Source organism: Vidua macroura, chromosome 25 (assembly GCF_024509145.1).
Source record: "Vidua macroura isolate BioBank_ID:100142 chromosome 25, ASM2450914v1, whole genome shotgun sequence".
NCBI classification, from domain to species: domain Eukaryota; kingdom Metazoa; phylum Chordata; class Aves; order Passeriformes; family Viduidae; genus Vidua; species Vidua macroura.
In genome coordinates, this window is record NC_071595.1 from 2279838 (window position 1) to 2307692 (window position 27855).

Here is a 27855-nt window from a genome sequence, read left to right on the forward strand (position 1 = left end):
ATATGTAGTGTTTTGCTCCAAACTGGACTTTACAGCACATTCCAGGTGTTTCAGAGCAGGAAATTATTTCTTTTATTGGAAGCCCTTTAGCCCTTGTGCTGGCAGCAGAAAGGTGAATACATCATTTTGTTGAGCCATCACAGATTTGGTGCAGCCTCTCTGTGGAATGGATGCTTTTTTTCCTTTCCCTTTTCCTCCCTTTTGGTCAGGAAAATTATTTTGGAGCAAAAGCCTTCTCCAGGGCTTGTTTTGGTACAGCACGAGGCTGCTTTGGGGCTGGAACAGTTTTCACTCACGGACTCGATGAAGCCCAGGCAGCAAAACAAGAGATGGCAGTGGGGCTTCACCTTAAATCCCCGTCTGCAAAACCATCCCTGCGGCTCTGGTGCAGAGCTGTTGCTTCACTGTAGAGGGAGCATGAAGAACTCTTTAACATTTGCTTGCTGGAAACATCCAACTGTCAGAAAGAAGTTACAAAAGACCAAAAAATGCAAAGCAGAACGCGCTAAATTGAGCATGATGTGTCCCTGTATGGTTTGTGTTTCATGTCAACTGTTTTTAAGATTAACTGACATCCTTGCTTACAAGTTTAACTAACCCCCCTGGGATTTAAACAAACAAAACACACAAAAGGGAAAGAGGACGGACCTGTGTGTGGGGGTTCTTTTTGCAAAACAAAACAGTCGCATGCTGGACGCTAACCCCAAGCTTTACACTGTGTGTGATACGGCTGAACTGCTCCATAAGGCTCTGTCTTTAACTGCTCAAGGCACACCCTGCAAGTCGGTAAGTAAAAGCCTTTTACTCCCCTCCCTCCCATCCATCTCCTTTTTTTATCTTTCTCTTTTGTTTCCCCCCTTTCCCTCTTCTCTGTCCTTCCACGGCTCGTTCATCTCTTGAGTATGCACGTCAGGGTCTGGCGATGGTGGTGGAGAGCTTAGGTTGTCCCAGAAGGTTCCTCCTGCCCCCACAGCAGGGTGTTGGGAGGCAAAAGGAATTCATTCCATAGTCCTGATTCCCTCCTTGCTATCCCCACAAAAATCTTGGAGTGCTTGGGCCAGCCTTAGACCCAACCAGTGTCACTGGGAGAAACGCAAACGTCCAAAGAGCCTTTGAACAAAGACACTTTATCACCTGAATTATTACCCTCCCTGTGGGGATAGCAGCAAGAAAAGCCCCTCCAAAAAACACCTAAGTAGTTGGTGTGGTCCCAGTTTGTCACTGTTCCCATGCTGGAACCTCCAACTCGCTCCATTTCTCCCCTGGCCCTGTCTGAGGAGCAACTTGGAGGTGCTGGAGTGGCAGAGCAGGGGCCGTGGTCATGCCTGGGGAGCTGTCCTGCTCCTGCCCTGATGCATGGCTGGGAGCTGCTCCATGGCACGGGGCTCTGTGGTGTTCCCCACCCATCCTGGCACTTGGGATTTGCTTGGGAAGTGCAGGATTTTCAGCATGGCAGGAATCAGCATGGAGGCTGTGCTGGGAAAGGTTCCTCTTTACCCCAAAGTGGGTGGTTTTGGGGAGGGGGGTTTCTTCCCCATGAGTGCACAGTGGGATTTGTGTTGTCTTTACTTTTTAAAGCTGGACTTGTTGAAGGGCTTTGTTGTGCTTGTTGGTCTCCTGCCCTCTCTTCTGTGGAGCATTAGGAATGATTCTGAGTTTTGGTGCTTGCTGCTTTGCTGCATTACTGCTGGTGGATATTGGAAGCATCTTGGTGTTGCCCTGGTGATGGACTAGATTTCAAACACTTTAGGACTTTCTAGCCTGTTTGGGGATTTTAAGTTTGGTTTTTTTAATTTTTTTTTTTTTTAACTGAGGCCTCCCTGAAACTCATGCAATGAGTGCTGAAAATGCTGGATTCTGATTTAATTCTTTTCCTTCTCTTTCTGTTCCAGGGCAGCGAAGCCGTGGCGGGAGTGATCGATCTTGGCACGGTAGAAATATTCCCTGTCTTTGGTGCCATGCAGAGAGGTCTTATAGATCAGGACACGGGCCTGGTCCTCCTGGAGGCCCAGGTGATCTCCTCTGACTTAGTTGTCCCAGAGACCAGTGAGAAACTCTCCTTGGAGAAAGCTCTGGCAAGAAACATCATTGATCTCAGGGCATTCCAGGTGCTGCAGGAACTGAAGGATGCTCTCCAGCAGGTGGAAGAGGTCAGATGTGAAGGGAGGCAGCTCCTCCCCGTCGTCACTGCCATAGAAGAGGGGAGGATCAGTGAGAGCGTTGGGCTGAAGATTCTTGAGGTTGAGCTCATCACTGGGGGCTTTAAATTCCAGCAGGGCAGAATCAGCATGGAGACAGCAGTGCAAGAAAGGCTCCTTCCCCCGCAGCTTCACTCCAGGCTCCTGTTTCACCTGGAAGGTGGCAAAGATTTGATTGACCCCAACACTGCTGAGAAAACCAGTCTGCCTGAGCTCCTGGACAGGTGCATCATCCACCACGAGACTGGGCTGAGGCTGCTCCCAGTCAAGCAGCTGGCAGGTGGGATGGTGAGCTTGAGGTCAGGCAGGGAGGTCAGCATCTTCCGTGCAGTGCAGGAGGGGCTGATAGACAGGCAGGTGACCATCAGGTTGCTGGAAGCCCACCTCTTTGCTGGTGGCATTGTTGACCCCAGGACGGGACACAGGCTGACCGTGGATGAGGCTGTCAGGCACAATTTGATCGACCAGGATTTGGCCTGCACGCTTCTGATCCGGCAGCTGCAGACGGGTGGGATCGTGGACACCCTCACGGGAGAGAGGCTGACCGTGGATGAAGCCCTAAGGAAGGGGTTGGTAGCTCCAAGGATTGCACTGCTGGTCCTGGAATCCCTGGGGTCCTTCGTGGGGCTGCTGTGGCCAGAGACGGGGGAGATCATCCCCGTTGCAGATGCTTTGGAGCAGGGGATCCTCTCCACAGAGTTGATTCAGGAGGTTCTCAGCAAGAGGCAGCTCCTTCAGGCTGTTCTTGTACCGGAAACCACGGAGGTGTTGTCCTGGCAGAAGGCAGTGGAACGGGGCATCCTGGAGAGAGAGGTGGTGGAGAAGCTGAAATCAACAGCCATACCTGATGCCATGGCCAGCGTGCAGCTCGCTGGATCTCCAGGCAGGAGCAGGCACGGCCAGAGCTCCCCTGGAAGGAGCCCCACAGGTCAGGAGGAGCCTCTGCTGAGGAGCAACGACGAAAGGCTGATGTTCCACTTGATGACCCACAGCTACATCAACATCCACGATGGCCAGAAGGTGCTCTTAGTGGATGCAGAGTTGAACAATCTCACTAAAGCTCTCATCCAAAGCCCAGAAAATGGATCCTGTGCACAGGTGTTGGAAGGCTTTGAGGAGACAGAGGCAGACGCAGCCCTTGAAAGCGAACCTTGCAATGGTTTGGCTTTGCAGCGGCTTGAGCTTCAATTTGCTCCTTCAAAAGGTGAAAGCGAGAAGATCCTACCACCCAGAAGTGCTTTGGAGAATGGGGAAGTGGTGGTGGGACCTGAAAGTCTCCTCTTGGAGGATGCAGAGGATTTCCTGCGTGTGGAAGAGCAGGAGCAGATTTCCACTGAACGGGAGACCATCAGGAGTGAAACTGATGCTGAATTTGGAAAAGAACAGGTCACTTTTACAACCAAGGATAAACATCAGGTAGAATTATTGATGCCAGAACCTCCCAGTGACCTTGATAGTGGATTAATCAGAGAAACAGTGGAAATGATGATTGAGGCAGAAGAAGAGTCGAAGCCTCCTGCCGTAGATGGATTGGAAGGTCCCGAACACCAGAAGAGGGCATTGGAAAGTGGGGCAGTGGTTGTGAAAAGTGAAATCTGCATAACAATGGGTGTTCCAGAAAGTAGAGACAGACTGAAAATCGTGGCAGAGAGGTCTCAGGGTGTGAGGGAACCTGAGCGAGAGGCAGAAGATGTTGGAGAGGTTTATTTGCCAAAGGAGGGGACAGTTGAAAATGGTGTGCTGGGAGGAGAGGAGGCTGTGCTCCCTGCACGTGGGGAGGCAGCGCCGGCAGAGAGGCAACGCATGGACATGGAAACTGTGTTGAAAGTGGAAGAAGGAGAGCGGGAAGAAGTGTTGGGTGATGAGGGCGTTGAGGAACCATCCCTGCCAGCCCCTGAGGAGCAGGAAGCAGAGGACACCTTGGAAAAGCTCCTGATGCAGCTCCAAAGCAGTGGCATCATCCATGAGCAGACGGGCAGGACGCTGCTGCTGGACGAGGCGGTGGCCTCTGGAGTGGTGTCCGGCCACACGGCCGTGAAACTCATGGAGAGGATGAAGATGTTCAGTGGCTTCTTTGACTCTCAGGTGTGTGAATCCTTGACCACCGAGGACGTGATTGAAGAAGGTCTGATGGATGAGAAGCTGCTCCAGAAGGTCCTCGCGTCCGACAAAGCCATAAGTGGTGTCCTTGACCCAGGCAACAACTTTGTCTACTCCATCAAGGATGCTGCTGCTGTTGGCCTCCTGGACAAGGAGACGGCGATGAGGATCTTGGAAGGGCAAGTGGTTACTGGGGGGATTGTTGACTTGAAACGTGGTAAAAAGGTGTCGGTGACTTTGGCTTCAAATCTGGGCCTCATAGAGCCAACGGGTCAGACAGAGCTGGTGAAGCTGGAGAAGGCTTCCAAGGGGAAAGGCACTGATGAGGTGACCAGGCAGAAGCTCATTAATCTACAGGCTGAGACCAGTGGAATTGTGGATCCTGAAACCAAACAGCCTTTGACTGTGGCAGAGTCTGTTGAAAAAGGGCTCCTGGAGAAGGAAAAAGCTTTTCAGCTCTTGACCAAGCAGGTTGCTGATGGAGGAATCATCCATCACGTGTCTGGGATGAGGCTTTCAGTGGACAACGCCATGAAACACGGTTTGATCAATCCAGATCTATGCAAGGAGCTCAGGAAAGCTGAAAGTGTGGTCCTGCAGGACTTTGTCCATCCAGCTACAAAAGAGAAGCTGCCCTTGCCCCAGGCAGTGTCACTGGGGCTCGTTAGCCCAGAATTCCAGAGGAAAGTGCAGGAAATCCAGGCTGAGAGCGGGAGCATTCTTGATCCAGCTTCTGGCCAGCGGCTGGCGCTGAGTCAAGCGGTGCAGGAGGGCTTGGTACCCCAGCAGGTGGTGGAGAAAGCCCTGTCATCTTCAGAAATGAGAGAAGGAATTGTAGACCCCGAGACCTGCATGATCGTTCCCTACTCGGAGTTCCTGAAGAAGTGTAAAATCGATATCGAATCCGGCCAGAGGTACCTGGAGGTCCATCCCTTCCAGGCCATCAAGGATGAGGTGACAGGAACCAAGCTGCCGTGTGCTGAGGCGGTGAGGCTGGGCAAGGTGGACCCCCTGCCCACCCTGAGGCTGCTGCAGGCACAGGCAGACAGTGGAGGGGTGGTGGAGGGCAGTGTCAGCAAGAGGCTGTCCCTGAGGGCAGCTGTGGAACAGGGGATGCTGGATGAGCCCATGGCCAAAGTCATCGCCACCAACCAGCTCAGGGCTGGGGGAATTGTTGATGCCCCCGGTGGGAAAAGGTTGACTGTGAAGGAAGCTGTTGGAAAAGGACTGATAAGCCAAAAATTAGCTGCTGGTCTTCGGGATGTGCAAATATCTGGAGAGGAAATTGGTTCCAAGGTCTGCAAAGTAGAAGAAAAGCAGCTTTCGCAGGAAAAAATAGAAAAACTATCTCCAAAAGAGGAAAGTGTCATCCTCCCTGCCAGATGTGCCAGGTCTGATGGTGCTGAGCCCAAAGCTGTGAGCTATGACACAGCTCACAGTGCAGCTGCAGCCACTGAGAAATCCCCCAAAGCACAGACAGAAAGGAAATTAAAACCCCAGGAAGCTTCAGAGGGTGGTGTCCATCCCCAAGATGAACATCATCATCTTCATCAACCCCAGGCAAAGGCTGAGGTGACTCCAGAGCACCCCTCAGTGTTGGGGACAGCATCTCTCCCTGAAGAGGCAGTGGTGGAAAAAGGGATCCCAAAAGGCAGCTCCCAGGTGAGAGCAGCCCGGGGCAAGGAATCCAGGGAAGAAGTGGATGGAGAGACAGAGAAAATAGAGAGGCTGAGCTTGGAGAAGGAGCAGTTGTTCTTGGGCACAGAGGTGCTTCAGAGGGAGGAGGATGGGGAGGAGAGGAGGAGAGCGTTTGTAAGTGCAGAGGGAGTTGTGGCAGGTGGAGAAGGTGCAGTGGTGACTTCTGGGCAAAGAGAGAGAGTGACCAGCGTGGTCCAGGAGACACCAGCACCTCTGAGGAAATCTCTCAGTGTGGGCCCAGGGAAGGGAGGGATGGGTCCTGCAGAGTCTGGAGAACCCCCTGAGGTTGGTGTTCCTGTGGGAGATGAGCTTGGAGGGAAAAAAGCTGTGAAACACACAGAAAGAGAAACCTCTCGCACAGAAGGTCCAATTGATCAGGAAAAAACAAGTGAAACTGAGCTAAAACCTACCCAGAAAAAGAAAAGCAAGAAAAAGAAAGCAAAGCAGGGCAGCATTCCAGGAGACAGCACTCAGCCAGAGAAGCCTTCAGAAAAGCAGCTCCTTCCTTCTCTGGTTTCCCATGAAATTCCAAGGAAAAAGGGTGAGGAGGAGCACTTTGTCTCCAGAGTGCCAGAGCCAAAACATGAATCCAGCATTGAGACTACTGCTGGGTTGGCACGAGACACAGCCAAGCACAAGGGTGGAAAAGGAAAGAAAACGATTCCTGGGAAAGATACAGAAACCCCCAGAGAGGATCAGGTGTTCCCTGTGCCCCACGAGCACGCGGAAGCTCAAGGGGTGGTGAAAGGTGGGATCAAGGATGGTCACGGTTCCTTGGTGGCCCTGAGCCTGGAGGAAAGGATGGCTCAGGAAGACATCAGGGTGGAAACCGCCCGGGATGCGTCCAGCAAAGCCACCGTGGCACAGGAACTGCCCCGTGACTTAATTATCAGAGAGGAACCCACAGAAGTTCAGGAAACCTCTGCAGTCCTGGAGCTTGGAGAGGAGAAACAGCACGAGCAAAGAGCTGAGCTCAGAGCAGACCAAGCCCCTGCTCCCCCAAAATCCCAAGAAGAACCCCCCCAGGAGAGGACCAAGCAGCCAGGTCCGGGCGATCGGGGTTTGCTCTTGCCTGTGATCATGGAGGGGGAGCTGCTGGAAACCTCGAGGGAGTCCAGGAGACCAGCCCAGGTCAGTGAATATTTTTGCTATTTTGGCAATTTTTCTGAGCTATTTGTGGGTGTTTGGTGCTAAATCTGTCTGAGATCCTGGGCACAGAGGGCAGCTGAAGCGTGAGGAGTGGATGTTGCAGTATCAGCTGCAGTGGATTTGGCAAAGGAGCCAGTGATGTACAACTGGAAACATTCAGGGCTGAGTTGTGGCTCCTTTTGCTGGAGCATTACTGTTAAATGACTAATAAGTAGAACTCTTTTTTTTTTTGGCACTTTTGCTGCAGCTCCAAGAGATCTCTTGCCATTTATAAGCTTATGTTGGAAAAAGAACCATGTGTTTTATTTTTCCTGTAGTAAATCTTGTAGATAAGGCTGGCAAGTGGCAAGTCCACGAGCGGGAACGTTATTAACAAATTTCTCCTTTGGAGAAAAAAAAAAGAATTTTATATAACACTCTGTCCCCTTTTCTGCCTAAGTTTGAAGCTTTGATTTCCTGTCTGATTCTGCAGATCAAGTTCAGCAAGAAGATGTGTCTGGAGCACGACCAGAGGCTGATATCTTATCTCTCCATGCTCCGAGACATCGAGATGAGAATCAAACGGGTGCAGCCGGCGGAGCAGAATTTGGCAGCCCTGCACGACCTGAGGCAGCAAGCAGAGGTGAGTGAGGGTGGGCCAGGCTTGGCTGGTGCTAGACAGAGCTTTTCCCCCTCTCCCCAGCTTCCTGCACAGCCCTTTCACCCCTCCCTGCTTCTGGGAGTTTTGTCTCAGGTTTAACAGGCTTTTATATCAAACGTCATCCCTTCTTCTGATCCATCCACACTGCCCAGACAGCCTGAGCTTGGCTGACATGAATTTTACAGCCTGGAGAAAGGCAGGAGAGTGCTGGCAGCTGAGCAGGGCTGGAGGGTGGGATGGATTTTTCTAGACTCAGTGTTTGGAGCTGCCTCTCCAAAACCCCTGCTGGGTTTTGGCAGCAGGGAGGTGAAGTCACCCTGTCGATGCTGTCTTTGTCTCAGGCCCTGGGAGCTGAGCTGCAGGAGCTGAGCTTCTCAGTGAATCAGGAGCTGGATGCTGTGCAGAGAATTGTGGCCAACCCCCCTGAAGAAGTCCCTGAGCAGTTACTGAAGGCTTTGGAGAAGGATGCCAAGAACCTCCAGAAGTCTCTGAGCTCTGCAAGTGAAGTCCTGCAGTCCCGGCTGCAAAACCTTCGTGGGGCGGCAGAAGCTGAAAAGGTAGAGCTGGCAACTGCCCCCTTCTGCCTCACAAGCTTCCTAAAATTCCTCCTTTAAACGGTGAATTTCTGCTTTTAAGGCTAAAATCCTGGCCCATCATGAGACTCTTCAGGGCAAGCTGCAGGAGCTGCTGAGCTGGGTCTCTGGCACCACGGAGTCGCTGGATGACAGCGATTTCCAGCAGGCCACCGATGCCAGCGGCTTGAGTCGCTGCCTGCAGCACTACAAGGTAACCATGGCAATGCCCCTAATCCTGCAGGCTGATGAACTTGCTGCCCTCTGCACAGAGGAGAAGCTTTTAATCCTGCTTCTCTCCCAGAGCCTACCAAGGCTTTGCCCTTAGCTCGTGCTGCAGCAGGAGCTGCTGTGTTGGGTGCTCTCCAAAGTCATTTGTTTCCATAATCCACGGCCTGGTTTGGTTGTTTGGACATGCTCCTGTGCAAGGGTGTGGTGATGGCTGAGTGACCTGGGGAGATTCCTGTCAGGCTGTTGAGGAGGAGAGAGCTGCATCCTCTGGGAAGCTGCTCCATCACACCTGCCCTGGTCTCCATCACCCGTACGAGGAGCCCAGTCTCCTTATCTGTCTTCTAGCAATAAAGATTATTTCCAAGCTTGGTGGTGGCATCTTGGCATAGAAATCAGGGGATTGAAGGCTTTGAGAGCTGGTGGTGGCACATGGAGTCACTGTGGCCAGGTCTGGGTCATCTTCATACCCAAGGGCAGCCCTAGACACATCCAAGAAACCTCTTGGTGAGGTGCATCCAGCACCCAGTGCAGAGGGAAGTTGGAAAATCCCTGTGCTGAGACGCTCTCACCTCCATGCTGAGTGTTGCTTTGGGAGAGTTTGGTGTTTTTGGAATATATTTCCTGTGGCACCTGCAGATGGGAAGCAGTGCAGCACAGCCCTGGCTGTGGGGTCATTTGAGCTGTTTTTTCTCTCCTGTTCAGGAGCTGAAGGAGCCCCTCACTGACACCAAGGCTGAGCTGGACGCCACTGCCTTCGACATCCAGTTCCTCATCTCGGAGCACGCCCAGGATTTAACCCCCCAGCAGAGCAGGCAGCTGCTGAGGCTGCTCAATGAGCTGCAGAAAGCCTTCAGGGACCTGTCAGAGCGTGTGACAGCACGGGTGGAGGTGCTGCAGGTCTGTCTCCAGCAAGTGGAGCAGACGGAGCAGGTGAAGGTTGTGAGACATCTCCTCCCTGGCTGCCCTTTGCTCGCTGAAGCGCTTCCCAGCCACAGGAACAGGAGCTGAGGCACCTCAAATTTGGGATTTCCCTTGCATGCCACTCCCAGTTCAGGAGTTCTCACTGCACATCATGAGCTTCCTCTAAAAGTCTTTCTTCTTCCTACCAGACAGAAGGTTGCTTTGCTCCCAGAATACGGAGCCCTGCTGAGGTCTGGGTAGCAGTTCTCTGCTAGATATGGAATTGTTTGGGGCTGGGTGGAATAAACCCTGTAATCAGCCCCAAAATCCCTGTGCAGAAGGGCCACCACAGACACCCAATGTCCTATTTCCACTGCACACATCAAGCATTGCTGTCCCAGGGAAACAGCTGGCAAGGACAAAAACAAGTCCTCAGATCTCTGCTGCACTGCTGCAGCACCCACCACTGCATGGATCCTCTCACCCAAGACAGGATTAATGTGGTTTTTATTAACAATTGCTCTCTGTAACTCTTGCCTGTCCTCTCTGGAGTGTGTGTGTGTATTAACCAGTTTGCTTTGCCTTTTCAGATTGAGTGTGCGCCCATCCTAACCCAGGAAGAACTCGCTTTGCAGCTGAAGAGCTCTTAAGAAGGCTCTTTCAATTTGCTTCTGTTGTTTTATCTTATGCCTGGGAGAAACAGGCACAAAACAGTGTTTTGCACAAGTTTGTACATCACCTTGCTGGAATGCCCAGTGAAAAACTCAAAAACCTTTTATCCCCCCTGGCAGAGGGGGGCAGGGGTGTCACAGGGACTCTCAGGTCACATCATGCTCAATTGCTCAAACAGGCGCTTCTGTGTTGTGCTCTGGCAGCGAAAAGAGGAGCTGGATCAGCTACAGAAACACTTTCCCTCTCCAGGGCTCCCTTTCCAACCCCAAATCATTAAAAAAAAAACCCTAATCTGGGGTTGTCTGGGGCTCCACAGTGGTGCTGCCTGACCCAGGTCGTTGTTGCCTCTCATTCAGTGAGTTTCTGCTGCTGTTTTAATGTTTGTAAGGTGGAATGGAAAAGGCACAGAAACTCGTGGCTGAGTTTTCCTGGGAGAGCAGTGCAGCTCCATCTTGCAGCTCAACAGGCTCCTCAGAGAGAAGCCTCCCATGGTGACAAAGGTGCCACCAGCTCGGCAGGGACGTGGCACCTGCTGCCGGACGGGGAGCACCTGGAGAGCCACAAAGTTTTCTGTGCTGCATCCTCCCCTCCAGGAGCTGCTCCAGCTGTAACCTCACCTTGCCTTTCAGCAGCGTGAGAGGAGGTGCAGGGCCGCTGCTGACTGTCCCCCCTGTCCCCCTGTCCCCTTTCCTGTGCCCGCAGACCCTGCAGGAGCAGCAGGCAGCCCGGGCACGGAGCCTGGCCGAGCTGAGCCGCTGGCTGGGCCAGGCAGAGGACACGCTGGCAGAGCAGCAGAGAGCAGAAGGGGACCTGCCTGCCTTGCAGCAGAGGCAAAGCGATGTTAAGGTCAGTGATATTTAAAATTTGGGGAGGGGCAGAGGTGGAGAGGTTTCACCCCGGGAGTGGCCAGAGCCTCACAGCATCGTGCACCCAGGAGCTGCAGAGGAGCATGCACAGCAGAGCCGCCTCCTTCGCCGGCGTCCTCAAGAGCACAGAGCAGTTTTTGGAGGAGAACAAGGCCAAGCTGGAGCCCGGGGAGCTGGCAGCACTGCAGCAGGACCTGCAGCGTGCCAAGGAGCAGTACCAGTCCCTGCAGGAGAGGACAGAGGTGGCCCAGAAGGAGCTGGAGAGTGCTGTGAGTGCTGCAGTGCAGCAGGAGACTGAGAAGGTAACGTGCCAGGAGCTGTAGAGCCTCCAGGCTTTGCTTGAGGGGTTCTGTGAAGCCCATCTGGGTGCACAGAGCAATTGGTGGTTCCTTCCTGGGTGTTCTCTGGGCGAGGTTTCCCCCAGATATTTCTATCATGAAATGCCTTGGGAGTTGCAGCCAGGGATGAGCTGGTTGTGGAGGGAGTGGGGGAGGAAAAGGCCCCTTACTCTGCCTTTGGGGTGACCCCTAATGGGTGAGGATTGTCAATCACATCCCAGCCCTTTTGGGGTAGGGGCCCTGGCTTGTATGAGGATGAGAAATTCAATATAGCAGCGAGGCTGAGATTTTCACAGCTTCTTTGTACCTTCCAGAGAGCCACAAAGTGTCTGGGGGTGTCTCAGGCATTTGCTGAGGCTGGGAAACTCCTTGGGTGTTTTTTTTTTTCCTTCTGCTGATTTTTGTCTCCCTCCCCCGTGCAGCAGTTTGCTGAACATGCAAGAACTGGGTCATTCTTATCTGGAGCCCTTGTGCTTTCAGGTGAAAGCTGCCAAAGAGCTGGAGGAGAACAGCAATAAGATTGATTCCCTTTTGAACTGGGTGGCATCGCTGGAGCAGAAGGGAGGGCTCCCGGAGTACAGACCACACCCTGTCAATCAAGGCACAGGGACACAAGCAGGAAAAAGCACCGGGGATGTCCCTGATGGCCACGCTGTGGGAGCAGACAGTGCTGCTGAGAGCCTGGACGAGCAGTACGAGAGGCTGAAGGTCAGCACTGACACCTTGTCCCACCCAAAGCCTCCTGCCCCACACCCTGACCCTGCTGTTAGCTGGCTCTGAAACACGGGATTCTCCATGTGGGAAGCTCAGAAAGGCCCTGCCCGGCTTCCTGCAGGAGATGCAGAATGTGCAGTGGGTTTGTGCCGTGGCAAGGCGTAATCAGGGTCCCGAAGGTGCCCGTGATGGCCACAGAAGGAGTCACTCTGCTGTGGGCAGAACTCCTGTCACCCAACCCGGGGCATTCCCAGTTTTCCCCACCCTGCTGGTGCTTTTTCATGGAATCATGAAAATAATTGGTTTGGAAGGGACCTTAAGGATCATCCTGTTCCACTCCCACCTTCCACTAGACCAGGCTGCTCCACTCTGGCCTTGAGCCCTTCCAGGGATGGGCCAGCCACAGCTGCTGGGGGACGCAGAGGCTCGGGCGGGCTGTGCCGTGTCACCACAGGCCCCCAGCCGGGGAATAATTACCACTGACTCCATGACTGCAGAAAGCTGATCAATTGCTTTATTATATCATCTTATTCTATATTATACTATACTAATTAAGAAACTCAGTAACCCTTCCAGCCAGCCCCATCCAGCTTTGACCTAATTGGTCCATCCATCCCAACACCATCCAGTGTCCAATTAAGAAATCACCCTTTGGTACACAAATCTCCACGGCACATTCCACATGTGCACAACAGCAGGTGCAACAAGTGGAGATAAGAATTGCTTCTGATTCTTTTCTCCGATCTTCCCGCCGGGAAAAAACACCTGGGAAAGTCTGTGCCTGCTCCCCGTGGCCGGAGAGCTGCTGCCACAGTGCTGAGCCTCACTTTGTCCCTTTCAGGCGCAGCACCAGGAGCTGCTGTCCCAGCAGCAGGATGTCATCCTGGCCACGCAGGCAGCACAGGCTTTCCTGGAGAAGCAGGGGCCCGGCCTGGCCGGGGAGGAGCGGGAGCGGCTGCAGGCGCAGCTGGCGCAGCTCAGGGAGCGGTACCCGGCGTCGCTGGCGCGCGCGGAGGCGCGGCTGAAGCGGGCGCAGCTCCTGCGGGAGGAGCTCCAGAAGTTCCTGCGGGACCACGGCGAGTTCGAGGCCTGGCTGGAGCAGGCGGAGCAGGAGCTGCAGGGGATGTGCAAGGGGGACGGTGACCCTGCCTCCCTCAGGCAGCTGCTGCGGCGCCAGGGGAGCTTCTCGGAGGATGTCATCTCCCACAAGGGTGATCTGCGCTTCGTCACCATGTCGGGGGAGAAGTTTCTGGATGGGGATGATGGGGATGCTGAATCCCAGCTGCTGATGTCCAGGAGTGTGGTCAAGAGCAAGCTGGAGGATGCCACGCAGAGATACACCACGCTGCACTCCAAGGTATGGCACGGGCTGTGAGCTGCGTCCTCTTTTCCTCCTGTGCAGGGGATATTTGGGGAGGGACATTTGTCCCAGCTGCCAGGACATTAATAGATTGTAGGACAAGGATTGTCTTCTTCAGGGCTTGGGCAACACCCTTGTCTTGCTGTTGGTCTGCATGTTACCCCTGGTAATTAATTTAACCTGCGGCAAGATTGATTTTTTTTTTTTTTAATTGCTTTTTCTTTCTTGCTGATTCCTGTGCCTTTTCCCACGGGCTGCTCAGTGCTTGTGTGCATCCCTGTCACCTCTCGTTGCTCCCTTGCAGTGCTCCAAGCTGGGCTCCCACCTGAACACCTTGCTGGATCACTACCAGCAGTTCCAGGAGGTGGCAGAGTCTCTCAGGACGTGGCTGCAGGAGAGTGAAGCTGCCCTTGGGAAGCTGCTCTCAGAGACGGTTTCGTCAGACCTGGCCGTGCTGCAGAAGCAGCTTGCCAGCACCAAGGTACACTTGGGGGATTTCCTGGGAAGTGCTGGAGCCTGGATGGGACTTTGGCTGCTCTGAGCAGTCAGCAGCAGGGAGGAGACTTGACCTGTTGGTGGTTTTTTTTGCTGGTTGAGGGCAAAGATGAACCTGCAGATGCAGCAGGTTCTGGTGCTGCAGGTCAGGTGGGGTCAAACTTCTGGGAGAGGTGCATAGGGTAAGGAGCAGGGGCTGCAGGCACAGACACCCCAGAGGGACACAGAGGGGGACATTGCTCCCCCATGAGGGTGCCAGAGCACTGGCACAGCCCAAACCCTCTGATCCAGCTCTGCCTGCAGTGTGGGGGTAGATTTTTCCATAATTCCTTAACGATTTAGTGATGAAGTGCAGAGGATCCCTCAGGGGGTGTAAAAGGAGCCCTGAGCTCAATGAGTGTGGCAATCCTGCCTGGGACCCATCTCTGATTTTGTCTTGTCTTGTGTGAAAACAGCAACTGCAGGGAGACCTGGCTGAGCACCAGGTGCCAGTGGAGAAGCTCCAGAAAGCATCTCGGAGCCTGCTGGACATCCAAGGGGAGCCAGCCCCAGACCACAGCCACATTCAGGAAACAACAGGTACAGAGCAAAGCAGCTGCCAGTGTTGAAGGGTTGGAGAGAATGGGAACAAGCCAGAGAGGACAGAGACAAATCACTTTTTTGGGGAATTTGGGGGTAATCACATGGCAGTGCATCCTCAGGGTTTGTGTTTGCATGTTGGGGGAGGGATGTGGCCACTTGTGTTGCATCCCCCGTCTCGCTGCTGAGTTTGGGGACAGGGATTTGTCATCACTGAGAGTTTTGGGGGAGCCAAAGGCGACCCTGGCTGCTCTCTGAGCACTTGGAGCTCTGTGCCACTGAGCGTCCTCTGCGCTGAACCCTGCAGATGCCATCGTGAGCCGCTTCCAGAGCCTCTCCCAGCAGATGTCCGAGCGCTCGGACCTGCTGCAGAAATCCATTGCCCAGTCCCAGAGCGTCCAGGAGAGCCTGGAGAGCCTCCTGCAGTCGGTGGCTGAGATTGAGAAGAACCTGGAGAAGGACCAGCCAGCTGTGCTCTCCTCTGCCTCCATCCAGGACTCGCTTGCCACGAGTGTGGTAAGGCTGGCCCGGCTCCCTCACCCCAAACACCCCAGAGCAGCACCTGCACCGTGCAGGGGTAACTACTGAGTGCTGAAAGCACCAAAAAACACCCCTAAAAAGGAATATGAGCAGAATGTTCTTATTTTCATAGAATCCCTGAATGGTTTGGGTGGGAGGGAACCTTAAAGACCATCCAATTCCAACACCCTGCCGTGGGCAGGGACACCTTCCACTGGACCAGGTCGCTCAGGGCCCTGTGCAATCTGGCCTTGGACATTTCCAAGGATGGGGCAGCTCCAGCATCTGTGGGCAGACTGTGCAAGGTCGCAGACTTGTTGAAAATCTCCTTTTTTCTTTGCTAACAAGATTTCAGACACAGGGAAAAACGGAGCATGGTGGGCAGGTCAGAAAAGAAAGGAAAACTGGGATATAAAACTATTTTTTTCCCCAACTCTGGTTGTGTCAAAGCACCTGCTGCTGCTCATGAGGGCAGCCCAGTTAGTTCTGCTCATGAAACTTCCTTAAAAAACCCTCCCTCTCCTCCTGTGCTCCCCACAGAAGCTGAAGCAGGACATTGCCAGGCAGAGGAGCTGCCTGGAAGCCACCCGGGAGATGGTGACACGGTTCACAGAGGCCGCCGACAGCCCCGCGGCCTCTGCCCTGCAGGACAAGCTGGCCCAGGTGACAGAGCACTTTGGGAGGCTGTGCCAGCAGCAGCAGGAGCGGGAGGACGCCCTCAAGGGCCTCCTCCCCAAGGTGGAGCAGTACGAGCAGCTGTGGGAGAAGCTGCAGCAGTTCATGGAGAGCAGGACGCGGATGTTGGCGTCCGGGAATCAGCCCGACCGCGACATCGCTCACTTCTCCCAGCACATCCAGGTGAGGCCCTGGGGGCAGGAGTTCTACCTGCACCAAGTGTCTGAGGAAGGTCCAGGCTGGCATCTCCCAGGAGCCAGGCTGGTTTTCAGATGGGATCTTTTAGGATCCAGTCCAAATGTAGCAGGATTTTACCACTCAAAGACTCCGTGGGGTTAATACAGCAAAATACCCCTGTGCTGGCAGTGAGGGCAGTGCAGGATGTGACAGAGACCTTGCAGGTCTTAGAGCCAGAGAATCCTGGAATGGTTTGGGTTGGAAGGGACCTTAAAGATCATCTCATTCCAATTTCCCTCTCAGGGACAGGGACAGTTTCCACTAGGCCAGGTTGTTTAGGGTTGTCTTGGACACTTTCAGGGGTGCTGTGGGCCATGGTGGCTGTGCAGGATTCCTCCCTCTGGCTTCCCAAAAGTGTTCTGCTACAGGGGGTGGTTCATCCACAGCCTCAGAAATGCTGGAAGATGACATGAAACCAGACACCTGTGCTGTGGCAGGGGCTGATTTGGCTTGGTCTAGGCCTCCCCATCCCATGCCAGTCACCAGCACTGGGGAAAGTGGGATTTGCCCCTGCAGCTGCTCAAAGTATTTGCTGAGCTGGAGGAGCAGGTGGCAGTGAGCTGTGCCCAACATTTGGCACTGGTGCCACGCATGGCACTGCCCACAGAGGGTCTGTCCATCTCAGCAGGGTGTGGGACTGCCCAGTTCATCCCCTCTGCTGCTGGGGAACGTGGTCAGCATCACGCTTTGCTCTTGGCAGGAGCTGAATTCGGAGATGAGGCAGCACCAGGAGGACCTGGCCACCCTGGAGCACCTGGCTGAGGAGCTGAGCTCCTGTGGCTTCGCCCCCAGCGCCTTCCAGCAGCAGGAGAAGCTGCAGAGCCTGAAGAAAGATTTCCTGCAGCTACAAAAGGTGGCAAAAGACAGGTGAGTCCCACCGAGGGGAGCTTGGGGGTGGCTTCATGGTCCCAGCAAGACCCTGTGGAGATCTCCTTTCCAAGGAGGGGGGGCATGAGCCAGCTCTTCCTGCCACCCTCCTCCCACGCCAGGATCCTGAGGCAGCTCTGCTCCAGCTGACGCTTTAAAAAAAGCCTTGGCTGGGGGCGTTGTGAAAAATTCCTGGTGCTGCAGCAGGAGCAGGAGCTCTGCATTTCCCAGCTCCCGGCATGTGGGTGCCACAGCTCCATCCCAGAGCAGCCTGCTGGGTGCTGGGAGGATGGGGAAGCGAGGTGACAGCAGAGCAGCCTGTTCCTGGAGTGCCCTGAAATGGGGATGAAAGGGAGCTTGAGCAGGGTCAGAGCAACAGCATCCCCGGGAGCCACCCCTGTCTGGCTGCGTCTCCAAAATCCCTGCGGAATGCAGGGAAGGTGGTGGGGAAAAGCACATGAAACTCCCAATAACCCCCAGTAATTCAGGGCTGTGCAGGCTGCTCGCAGCTGTGGCCAGCAAGGACGAGCCAGAGGGGCCCGTGACTCCCATCCAGGGGCTGCCTTGTTCCTCCAGGATGGGCTGAATGGATGGAGCTGTGGCCAGGGAGGAGGGGCAGCACAGCCTGGGCTCCCCCAGGGTGCAGGTGCCTGGGGGGACACGGCATGAATGAGCCCTGTCTTCCCAAAAGCGTCGCTTTTCCCAGGACAAAGAGCCTGGGCAGGTTGGCAGTGGTGGTCCCGTGGCTGTTGGCCACCACTGGAGTGCCCCAAAGTGCCACCAGCCAGGATTTGAGGGGGTCAGCAGCAGTGAGGGACTGACACTGCTTGCACCTCGTTTTGTGCTGTTCCCAGGCAACATCTAATAATAATAATAATTTAAAAAAGGGCTCCTAGAGACACAACCGTGCTGCATTCAGGAGGGGGTAATTGCAAGGCAGAGCACGAGCTCTGACTCTCCAAAACCTCTTTACTCCCAGAGAAAAGGATGCATCATCCTGCCAGGAGCAACTGGATGAGTTTCGGGATCTGGTTGGCGCCGTGAGGAAGTGGCTGAGGGAGAGCGAAGGCAAAATTCCACCTGCCGAGACCTCCCTGGGCACCCAGGAGCTGCAGCAGCACAGGCAGCAGATCCAGGTGGGCCAAGGGAAGCTGGAACCAAACTGGGAAAGCGTTGAAATGCTGGAATGTGAAACAAATCCCAGGAAGCAGAGGCCTGGGAGGTGGTTTACGGTCTCAGCGTGCATCCAGTGGCTTGCAGAGCAGGGAGCAGTGTGAGAGCTTCCTTGGGCACTGCCTTGTTTCCTGTCACTCCCTGTGCCTGCTCTGGTTGGGATTTGGGGGTGGGAGATGCGAGCACGCTGGGTTTTTTTGTGAATGTTTCCCATGGTAGGTGTGGAAGGTGGCCTCCTGTCACCGAGCCCCCGCTGTGCTCCAGCAGAGGGATGTGACAAATCGGGATGTGCAGGGCTTTGACTCAGAGGCAGAGCAGCTCTGCTGAGTCACCCACAGCCCTCACACCCCACGGCACCCAGGACTGGGCTCAGCCAGGCTGGGCTCTGCAGGGAGGGGGAGGAGGGATGTCCCCGGAATGGTGGGAGGGAGAAGGTTTCCTTCAACAGACCCATTAGTTGGGAAGAGCTTTTTTCTGCTGTTTGATTCCCCCTCCCTGGCAAAAATAGATGTGTCACACCCACTTCCCCGGGTGCAGCCATGAGCTGGTTCCCTGGGTGCTGTGTCCTGGTGTCACCGTGTCACCACAGAGGGGACAGGCGAGGAAGGAAGGGCTGTGGCCGGGCAAGCCTGGCCTCCAATCCCAAACTTTGCTTTTGGGCAGGATCTCCTGGAGGAATGGAAGGGGAAGGGGCCCCAGGTGGAGGAGATTGGCCGCAGAGGAACCCTCCTGGAGAACCTGATCGTGGAGATTACAGCCCCCAACACCCCGCCCAAGGCAGGTGAGTTGTGGCCAGCACTCCTGAGGACAACTCTGCTGTCACCACTGCATCTTCTCTGAGCCTGCCTTCAGCAAAAAAATCGGGTTATTTCCCCCTTTTAAGCAAATTCAGAGGGCCTGTGGTGATCTGAGTATCGTGGGGCTCAGCCCAGTGGTTGAGTCACTGGCACTCATTGCTTTAATGCATCATCCTGACTTGGCTTAATTAATTGTGGCCTAACGAGCCCTGTGTTTGCCGTGGGGACACATATCACTCTCTGGTAGAGCTTGGGAGCTCATGGAAGTGGCTTGTGCTCTCTCCTGGTGATGTTCTTCAGCCTCCTGAGGGCTGGAGTGTTTTAATCAACCTCCAACGTTTGGGTTTCATATCTGGATGCCATTTGGGGCTGCGATAGTCACATGTGATTTACTGGTCTCCCTTTTGGCTTCAAGTCTGTGAAGCAATGAGATTATGTCTGGTTCGTTTGGAAAGCAGCTCAAAGATGTCTTCCAGCTTGTGAGAGCAAGTCCCTGGACTCTCATCACTGATGGGAATTTATGGGAATTTACGGTCTGGATTTGTTTGTTAGGATTAAGTTCATGAGCAGTTCTTTGGGAAACCATCAGCAGAAGTGAGGAGAGGCTTGTGGGTGACAAAAGGTGCAGCCCCTTATGTCCATGAAAGCTTTAAAATATGTGGTTAGAAAAGGGAGACTTGCCTGAAAATGTGAATTTCCCCTTGGTTGTGACATCTGGTGTCCAGAGAAGGGACACTGGTGCATCCTGCATCTCTGGGCAAAGACAGCATGAACACAGGGCTGGTTTGAATAGTTTCATCCCATAAAAAAAGGACGATATGGGGGAATTAATCCCTGCAGGGAAGGCATTCAGCAGTTTTATTGGGTATAAGTCACAAAATCATGCTCAGGGTAGCAGCTTCCCAGGTCTGTGGTCCCCAGTATTGCAGCCCATGTAGGAGGCATGTTATCCCTGCTCTCTGGGTGATGTTGGGATGCTGGGAGAGCTGCTCCAGAAGCTTCAGAAGCTCCAGAAAGGCAGGAACTGCTCCAGGAAAGTGAGGGGAGCAGGAGGAGGAGAGATAAAGGGAGTCCAAATGAAATTAATGCCCAGTGCTGGGCAGATGGGCGGTGGAGATGCCATGGCAGTGCTTGGTGGTCCCTGTCAAGCAGCAGCCATTCATCACTCGCTGTCTGCATCCCTAACACTTCTGTCTTGTCCCTCTTGTCCCTCTTGTCCCTGTCCCCTCTGCCCAGGTGCCACTCTGCCCACTCCAGGAGGCTCAGGAGGCAGCGTGAACGGATACCACACGTGCAAAGGTGAGAGAGCTCGCTGTCAACACCGCTGAGCCGTCCCCCTGTCCCTTTTTTGTCCATGCATTTCCATTCCCTGGGAATACAAACCTCAGTGTGACACCATCAGCATCCCAGCAGAAGGGAAATGAGCTTGGCAATGGGTTGGGAATTCTCAGCTGCTGTGATGGAGGGTGGAGGTCGGGCTGAAGGACGGAGAGGGGCAGCCCTGGAGAGTGACAGCACCCTGACACCTCATCAGGTAGTGTTAGGAGCTGATAAATGGGAGATCATTTTAAGGCCTGCAATTAAATTTATTGGTTCTGTGGGATTATAACGGCGTCCAACCCTCCAGTTTGAAGAGCAATTTTAATTATTGCCCGTTATCTGCTGTTAGTTTGCCGGTTCAACGAGATAATAGGTGCATAAAAATGGCTTCACATCTTGGTGCCAAATTATTTAACCTTGCATTAGCAGTGGCTTTATGAAAAGGGGGCTCAGTTTGCATCAAGCTCACCAACAGAGAGCTTTGTTTGTAAACTGTCAAAGGGCATAGAGGGGACAAGAGGAAAATCCCCTGTGGCAGGAGAGGCGAGGACGATGCGTTGTCGCTCCGCGGGCGGGCGGACAGAGCGTGGCCTCTTGCTCCTCATCTCAGCTGTCTGTGGCTGGCTGAGAACCTGATAGTCTGAGGTGCAGAACGTGGTGCTGACCCCGGGCTGGGTTTTTTTTTTGGGGGCAGATCTGACGGAGATCCAGTGCGACGTGTCGGACGTGAGCCGGCGGTACCAGGCGCTGGGCGCGGCGCTGCGGGAGCGCCAGCAGCAGCTCTCGGCCATGCTGGACAGGATGCAGGAGGTGCAGGAGGAGGCCAGCTCCATGCTCAAGTGGCTGGAGTCCAAGGAACGGATGCTGTCCGAGCTGGACGCCTCCTCCTCGCCCACCAAGACGGAGACGATGAGAGCCCAGGCTGAGCACAACAAGGTGACTGCTCTTCCCGGCTTTCTGGGATCATGGGGTCACAAAATGGCCCTTAAAGGTCGTCCAGTTCCACCCTTCCGCCATGCATCTCCCAAAGGATCCCAGGGATGGGCTTTGTCACACAGAATTAGCCACAAGGGTTTGCCCTGAGTTAAAGAAGGGCATTCCCAGGCACAGGCTTGAGCTGCGCCAAGGGAAATAACGGGTTGGATATTAGGGAAAAGTTTTTTATGGGAAGAGCGATAAAGTTCTGGAATGGCCTGCCCAGGGAGGTGGTGGAGTCACCATCCCTGGGTGTGTTTTAAAAAAGACTGGATGTGGCACTTGGTACCAGGGTTTAGGTGAGGTGTTGGGGCTGGATTGGACTCGATGGTCTTGAAGGTCTCTTCCAGCCTGGTCATTCTGGGAATTCTGTGAATTCCAGGCAGATTCATGGAGCAGCAGCCCAAAGTTCCCCTTTGCTTTTAGACCTGTTGATGTCAGGCTGAGGGAAAAAGAGATTATTTGGAGCTCTTGCTGCTGGGTCACTCCAGCTTCTCCTGGGAAGCAATTCCCAGCATTTCCCTGCCCTTGTGGCCAAGTTAGCTCACAACAATGCTAAAAAAATTGATTTAACTAAAGAGCAAAGAACAGAAATTATCCAGCTCCAGCTTGTAGGTGCTGCTTCATTCCTACTCATTCATACTCCTGCCCTGTGTGTGAGGAATCAAATCATTATTTTCCAGGCATTTCTGGCTGAATTGGAACAGAATTCTGGGAAGATCCAGAAGGTAAAGGAAGCACTTTCTGGCTTGCTGGAGAAATATCCAGATTCCCCAGAAGCAGCGAACTGGAAGAAGATGCAGGAAGAACTGAGTAAGTGCCTGAAGCATTAATGAGGCTTCTGTCTCCAAACATCACGTTAGACGTGGTTCAGGAGTGTGGGGCGATCCCAAAGTCACGCTAGAGCAGAGTCACTTCTAATTAAAATTCAGTAAATAGCAAACCTATCTCTGAGCTGTCTGGTGTGGAAGGTGTTCCTGAGATGAGCACTGTCGTGATTAATGAAATCTCTGTGATGGATGTGGATTTTAAAGGATTGCCTCCTTAAATTGCTTCTTAAAAAAAAAAAAAAAGAAAAAGGCGCGGGGGGGAAATGTGTTAGTGGCACAGGTTGATTGTTTTGATTAAAAGCTTCACTGCTTGATGTAAAATTCTAGTCATTAGTGAGGCTACCCTAGGTAATTAGGTGTTGACTAAACAAGGCTGTGTGTTCAGAAAGAAGCCCAGAGATTCCCTTCTTTGAAGTAGCAGGAATGTGTTGACTCCATCCCAGGAGATCTGAGTGTGCTGTGTGAGGATGGGCACTCCTGAGAGTACCCTCATTTATCAGGCCAGGGATGTGAGATGGCTCACCCAAGGTGATGGCAGCAGTGACTAGAGCACAGAAATCCTGCTTGCAGGGTTTTCTCCTAGGAGCTTCCAGACCATGTGGCCTCTAGATTTGGGTGATGGCTTCTTAGATGGAGAGTGGATTGAGCCATGCTAGTTTTATTGAAAACCAGAGATTTCCCATCGGGAAAACCACGGGGAGGGGAAAACAACCTTGGTGATGGAGGGGTGGGCTGGCCAGGAGCTTGACCACGGCCAACAGAGGTGGTGCTTCAGATTGCAGGTGGGAGAGGGCCAGCCAGGCCACGGCCGCGCGGCAGCAGAAGCTGGAGGAGTCAGCGACCCAGCTGGCCACGTTCCAGGCCACTGAGGCCCAGCTGCGGCCCTGGCTGATGGAGAAGGAGCTGATGATGAGTGTGCTGGGCCCCCTCTCCATCGACCCCAACATGCTGAACGCTCAGAAGCAGCAGGTGCAGGTGAGAGGGGTTTGTGCCTTCGTGGTGGGCGCAGGATGGAGCAGAGTGTCCCGCCCAGGAAGGTTGTGCTTGTCTTGTGAGCGCTCTGGCGTGCAGTGAGTGTTCAGAGACCTCATGGCTCCTCTTGCAAGTCCTCCAAACCCCGCTGAGCCCAAACCGCTGTGAGGAACTTGAAAAGGGTGCAGTGCTGAGCTCCCTTCCTGCACTGGGCTGACTCAGCAGTGAATCACTTGGCCCCTCTTGGAGAGTGAAATTGCTTTAAACAAGGCCTGTGCTGATGCTCTGCAGGACTTGCTAATGCTGCCCCTCTGCCTGCCAGCCTGACCTTCCATTCCTTCTGCTTCCAAATCCTAACATGGCTGTAACCAGCCACATCATGGAGCAAAAAAGCCCCAGTGCAGATAATTGGATTTTCATCTCATCTCAGTGGTTTATGCTACATTATAAGACAAATAAGAGAGAGAGCAAAGTCCTGGGGTCACAGACCCCCTCCCAATTTTTTAACTTCCAAGGTCACAGTAGATCCTGGGCTACCCAGCCCAACTGCTGTCCCACCCCAGGGCCTATTCCTGTCGATTCCATGGGCTGGATAAAGCCCCTGGAGGTCTGGTTTGTTTTGACTGTGTGTACTCGGAGCTGTCAGCTTTATGCAAACATTTTTATGTTATTTCTGTTCCAGTTTATGCTGAAGGAATTCGAAGCTCGCCGACAACAGCACGAGCAGCTCAACCAGGCAGCTCAGAGCATCCTGACTGGCCCTGGAGATGTTTCCCCATCCACCAGCCAGGTGCGGGATGAGCTCCAAGGGGTCAACCAGAAATGGTCCGAGCTCACCGAGCGCCTCAACTCCCGCTCCAGCCAGATCGACCAAGCCATAGTAAAGAGCACCCAGTACCAGGAGCTTCTCCAGGGCCTCTCAGAGAAGGTGAAGGCTGTTGGGCAGCGCCTGAGCAGCCAGTCTGCCATCAGCACCCAGCCTGATGCTGTCAAACAGCAGCTGGAGGAGACCAGCGAGATCCGCTCGGACCTGGAGCAGCTGGAAGAGGAGATCTCAGAGGCTCAGACCCTCTGTGATGACCTCTCCATCCTGATTGGGGAGCAGTACCTCAAAGATGAGTTGAGGAAACGTCTGGAGACAGTGGCGCTTCCCCTCAAAGGGCTGGAGGATCTGGCAGGTGAGATAGAGGGAGGACTTGCTTAAGATGTTAGGATGTCAAGCTGCAACCCTGCTCTTTGCTAAAGGGCTCTCCCACCACTGGGTTTATGAAAATAATAGGGGAAGCACCATTTATCACTTTTTAGGGTTCTTCTTGGTTGTTTTATGTGGCACCAAGCATGGGAGAGTTCCCACACCAGAAATACCTGAGCCTGCAGAGGGAGCAGAGGTGTTTAGCCCCACTGATGTGACTCTTCACCAAGCAGGGTGGCATGTGCTTGGGAAACAAACCAGGTTCCTAAATTCAGTGGCCACCCTCTGATCTTGGGATGCATCTTCTGGTTTCTGAGAGGTTACATTTAGAGACTGGTCAGGAGAGCTGAGACTTCTGCATTACCGCTGCCTCTTACTACTTAAAAAATTTATGAATCAATGAGCAAAAAGGGCTGGTGATGCAATGGAAAGCTCCTTCCTGTTAATCAAAACACAGTTGGTGCATCTGAGATGATTTTAAATAATTGCACTTCGCTTATTTGATTTGAGCTTAATTGTCGCCTTCTAATCTCATTGCTGTTCCAGCCGACCGGATGAACCGACTGCAGACTGCGCTCGCGAGCTCCCAGCAGTTCCAGCACATGTTTGATGAACTCAGGACCTGGCTGGATGACAAAAGGTGCCAGCAAGCCCAGAGCCAACCGATCTCTGCTAAACTGGAGAGGCTGCAGGGCCAAATCCAGGAGCAAGAAGAGTTCCAGAAGAGCCTCAACCAACACAGCGGCTCCTACGAGATGATTGTGGCCGAGGGAGAATCTTTGCTGCTTTCAGTCCAACCTGGGGAGGAGAAGACCACTCTGCAGAACCAGCTGGTCAGCCTGAAAACACACTGGGAGGAGCTCAGCAAGCAGGCTGCTGACAGGCACTCCAAGCTCAAGGACTGCTTGCAGAAAGCTCAGAAGTACCAGCGGCACGCCGATGATCTCCTGCCCTGGGTGGAGGACTGCAAGGCGAGGATGGCAGAGCTGGAGGTAACCCTGGATCCAGTGCAGCTGGAGGCCACTCTTCTGAGGTCCAAGGCCATGCTGAGTGACGTGGAGAAGCGCCGGTCCCTGCTGGAGATGCTCAACAGTGCTGCTGACATCCTGACTGATGCTTCCCAAACGGATGAGGATGACATCCGGGATGAGAAGGCCAGCATCAACCAGAAGATGGATGCCATCACAGAAGAGCTGCAAACCAAGACTGGCTCCATTGAAGAAATGTCCCAGAGGCTCAAGGAATTCCAGGAGAGCTTCAAGAACATCGAGAAGAAGCTGGAAGGGGCCAAGCACCAGCTGGAGATCTACGATGCCCTGGGGCCACAAGCCTGCAGCAACAAGAATTTGGAGAAGCTCAGGGCACAGCAGGAGGTGCTGCAGGCCCTGGAGCCACAAGTGGATTATCTGAAAAACCTCACTCAAGGTCTGGTAGAAGATGCTCCAGATGGATCTGACTGCTCCCAGCTCTTAAGCCAAGCTGAGGTGGCTCAGCAGGACTTCAAGGCCGTGAAGCAGAAAGTCAACGATTGCTGTGCTCTCATGGAAAACAAGCTGGAAGGGATCGGCCAGTTCAACAGCAGGGTCAGGGAGATGTTCTCCCAGCTGGCGGATCTGGATGATGAGCTGGACAGCATGGGCCCCATCGGGAGAGACTCGGACAGCCTCCAGTCCCAGGCCGAGGACGTGCGCGCCTTCCTGGGCAAGCTCCACCGGCTGAAATGCGACATCGAATCCTCCGAGAGCGAGTGCAAGAAGATGCTGGAGGACGAGGGCAGCCCCGACTTGCTGGGGCTGAAGCGGGAGCTGGAGACGCTGAACAAGCAGTGCAGCAAGCTGACAGAGAGGGGGAGGAACCGGCAGGAGCAGGTGGAGACAACGCTGGCCCGCGTCGAGGACTTCTACAGCCGCCTGAAGGAGCTGAGCCACATGACCGCGGCGGCCGAGGAGAACGAGGCCTTGCAGTGGGTGGTGGGGACAGAGGTGGAAACCATCAACCAGCAGCTGGCAGACTTCAAGGTAAGTTTGATTCCATGATGGTTGGGGTTGTTTCTTTGTTTTTTTTGAAGTGGTTTTTGGCGTTGTGGAAGGCATTGTGGTTTTTTGTTGGTTTTTTTTTTTGGTGGGCTTCAAGCCGCGGCGTCTCCGTTGTTTTTGTTGCTGTGATTGTGAGTGGGTCTGCACTGAAACGTCCTTGCTCTGGAGGATGTGAAATCTTGCTGGTGGACTTGATAGTCTGTGGTGAAAAGGTGTGGAAAGATTCTGGGATTGGCAGGAAAATCCCTGTTCTCCTGGTGACGTGTGATGTTGGCATGCCAGCACCTCGTGGGCTGGTAGAGGTGGGTGGCATTTAGATTTTGGGGAGGAAGGGAGGGGTTTGAGTCCACTTGAGCTGTGAATTTGCACTGTTTGAGAGTCTAGTCCACATCAGATCATCCTGTAGGTGTGGCTCTGCCTGGCCCACTGTTCCTGTTTGTTGTTCACTCCATCTGGGTCACGCATTACATCCATTTTGGGATCCTTGGGTATAAAAAGAGCCACAGATAAACTGTGAGACAAGGAGTGCGCCCAGGAAATAAAACCAAGGTGGAGTTTTATGTGGCTGTTCACATTTCCAGCAAGGAGCTGATGGAGAGCATCAAGGCTTGCATGAAGCACTGAGAGAGGGAAGAGTTGAAGTGTGTTTGATATATTTCTGTACAGTATTATGATGGTGGGTCATGCTGTTACACTACATTAATTACATTAACACGGCTTAGAAATCCTCTTGCTGTGAAACTTCTATTCCTGATGTGCTCAGGAGTTGATGATTGGGCTGATTTACATCTGGCTGCTTGTTTCCTGGTGTTAATGGGAGGGTGGGAGGGAGAGACAGTTTTACAGCCATTTACTTTTCATCTCATGGCTAATTGATCCCGTTCCACCATTTGAGCAGCTCTGTGAAACCTTCACCAGGACAGGGTGTTTCTGGTTTGGGGTTTGCCTATCAAAAAAAAAAAAAAAAAAAAAAAAAAAAAAAAAAAAAAAAAAAAGCTGAAGTGTATTTATGGGGCAAATTCAACCTCACCTGATGGTGTTGCTTGTGTTGGGCACTTTGCTTTGAGCTGATGTCAATGGGAAGGATTTAAATTCATTATTAAACACCACCGAGTCACTTGGAGCAAATAGGTCTAAAAAGGAGGTTTTAGTCCTTAAAATCAGTGAACCTTTCCTGCAGAACACGGGATTATTCCAGGCTGAGCAGCTCTCATTAGGAACGATGACAAAACCCAGACTGGGCAGGAGCAGCTTAACCCACCGTGGGGTTTGCACGTGGCCCACAGCTCAGTGACCTTGAGGATGACCCCTTAAGGCATGGGTGACCTGGGCCGAGGGGGTTTGGGGGTCTGAGGTGTCATTACCAAGAGTCATCCACTGGCCATCGAGGCCACGTGGAGCAGCTGGGGCCTTTGTGGGTGGGAAAGTGAAAGTTGCAGCAGTGGTGGGAAGGTTTTGCTGTGTAATGGCTGGGAATGAAGCACGAGTGGAGGATGGAGCAATGGTGGTTGCAGCAGCATTCCTTCATTCCTCCTCTCCTCCGCTTCTCCCGTGCACGGCTCATCCCCAGGGATTTTTACACAAATCCTAAAGGTTGCGGAGCTGATCTTGGCAAAGCTTCACCTTCTGCTCCTACCTAAGGGGAATACAATCCCAGACCCTGATCTGCACGTGGAAGGGCATCAGCAGGGACTGGAGGGAGAGCCGTGGAAAAGCCTGGCTCGTGCTCTGTGGGGAGCTCGGGGGGCTT

At 53.5% G+C, this 27855-nt stretch overlaps 1 protein-coding gene across 16 annotated transcripts in view; it reads left to right on the forward strand.

Moving 5' to 3' along the window:
- MACF1 (microtubule actin crosslinking factor 1) overlaps positions 1–27855 on the forward strand; it is a 135892-nt gene that overhangs the window by 58734 nt on the left and 49303 nt on the right. For 10 of the 16 annotated variants that reach the window (XM_053998724.1, XM_053998731.1, XM_053998730.1 and 7 more), the window contains 22 exons: positions 1893–7127; positions 7618–7767; positions 8127–8342; positions 8422–8571; positions 9291–9524; positions 10863–11006; positions 11095–11328; positions 11845–12072; positions 12920–13435; positions 13743–13919; positions 14389–14512; positions 14820–15028; positions 15572–15889; positions 16644–16810; positions 17790–17946; positions 18647–18764; positions 20017–20079; positions 20795–21036; positions 21759–21888; positions 22681–22880; positions 23560–24055; positions 24616–26087. In XM_053998724.1, the coding sequence (XP_053854699.1) occupies positions 1893–7127; positions 7618–7767; positions 8127–8342; positions 8422–8571; positions 9291–9524; positions 10863–11006; positions 11095–11328; positions 11845–12072; positions 12920–13435; positions 13743–13919; positions 14389–14512; positions 14820–15028; positions 15572–15889; positions 16644–16810; positions 17790–17946; positions 18647–18764; positions 20017–20079; positions 20795–21036; positions 21759–21888; positions 22681–22880; positions 23560–24055; positions 24616–26087 (10980 nt within the window). The remainder of the gene's footprint in view (positions 1–1892; positions 7128–7617; positions 7768–8126; positions 8343–8421; positions 8572–9290; positions 9525–10862; positions 11007–11094; positions 11329–11844; positions 12073–12919; positions 13436–13742; positions 13920–14388; positions 14513–14819; positions 15029–15571; positions 15890–16643; positions 16811–17789; positions 17947–18646; positions 18765–20016; positions 20080–20794; positions 21037–21758; positions 21889–22680; positions 22881–23559; positions 24056–24615; positions 26088–27855) is intronic. The other 6 variants (XM_053998733.1, XM_053998729.1, XM_053998734.1 and 3 more) reach the window with 2 other exon arrangements.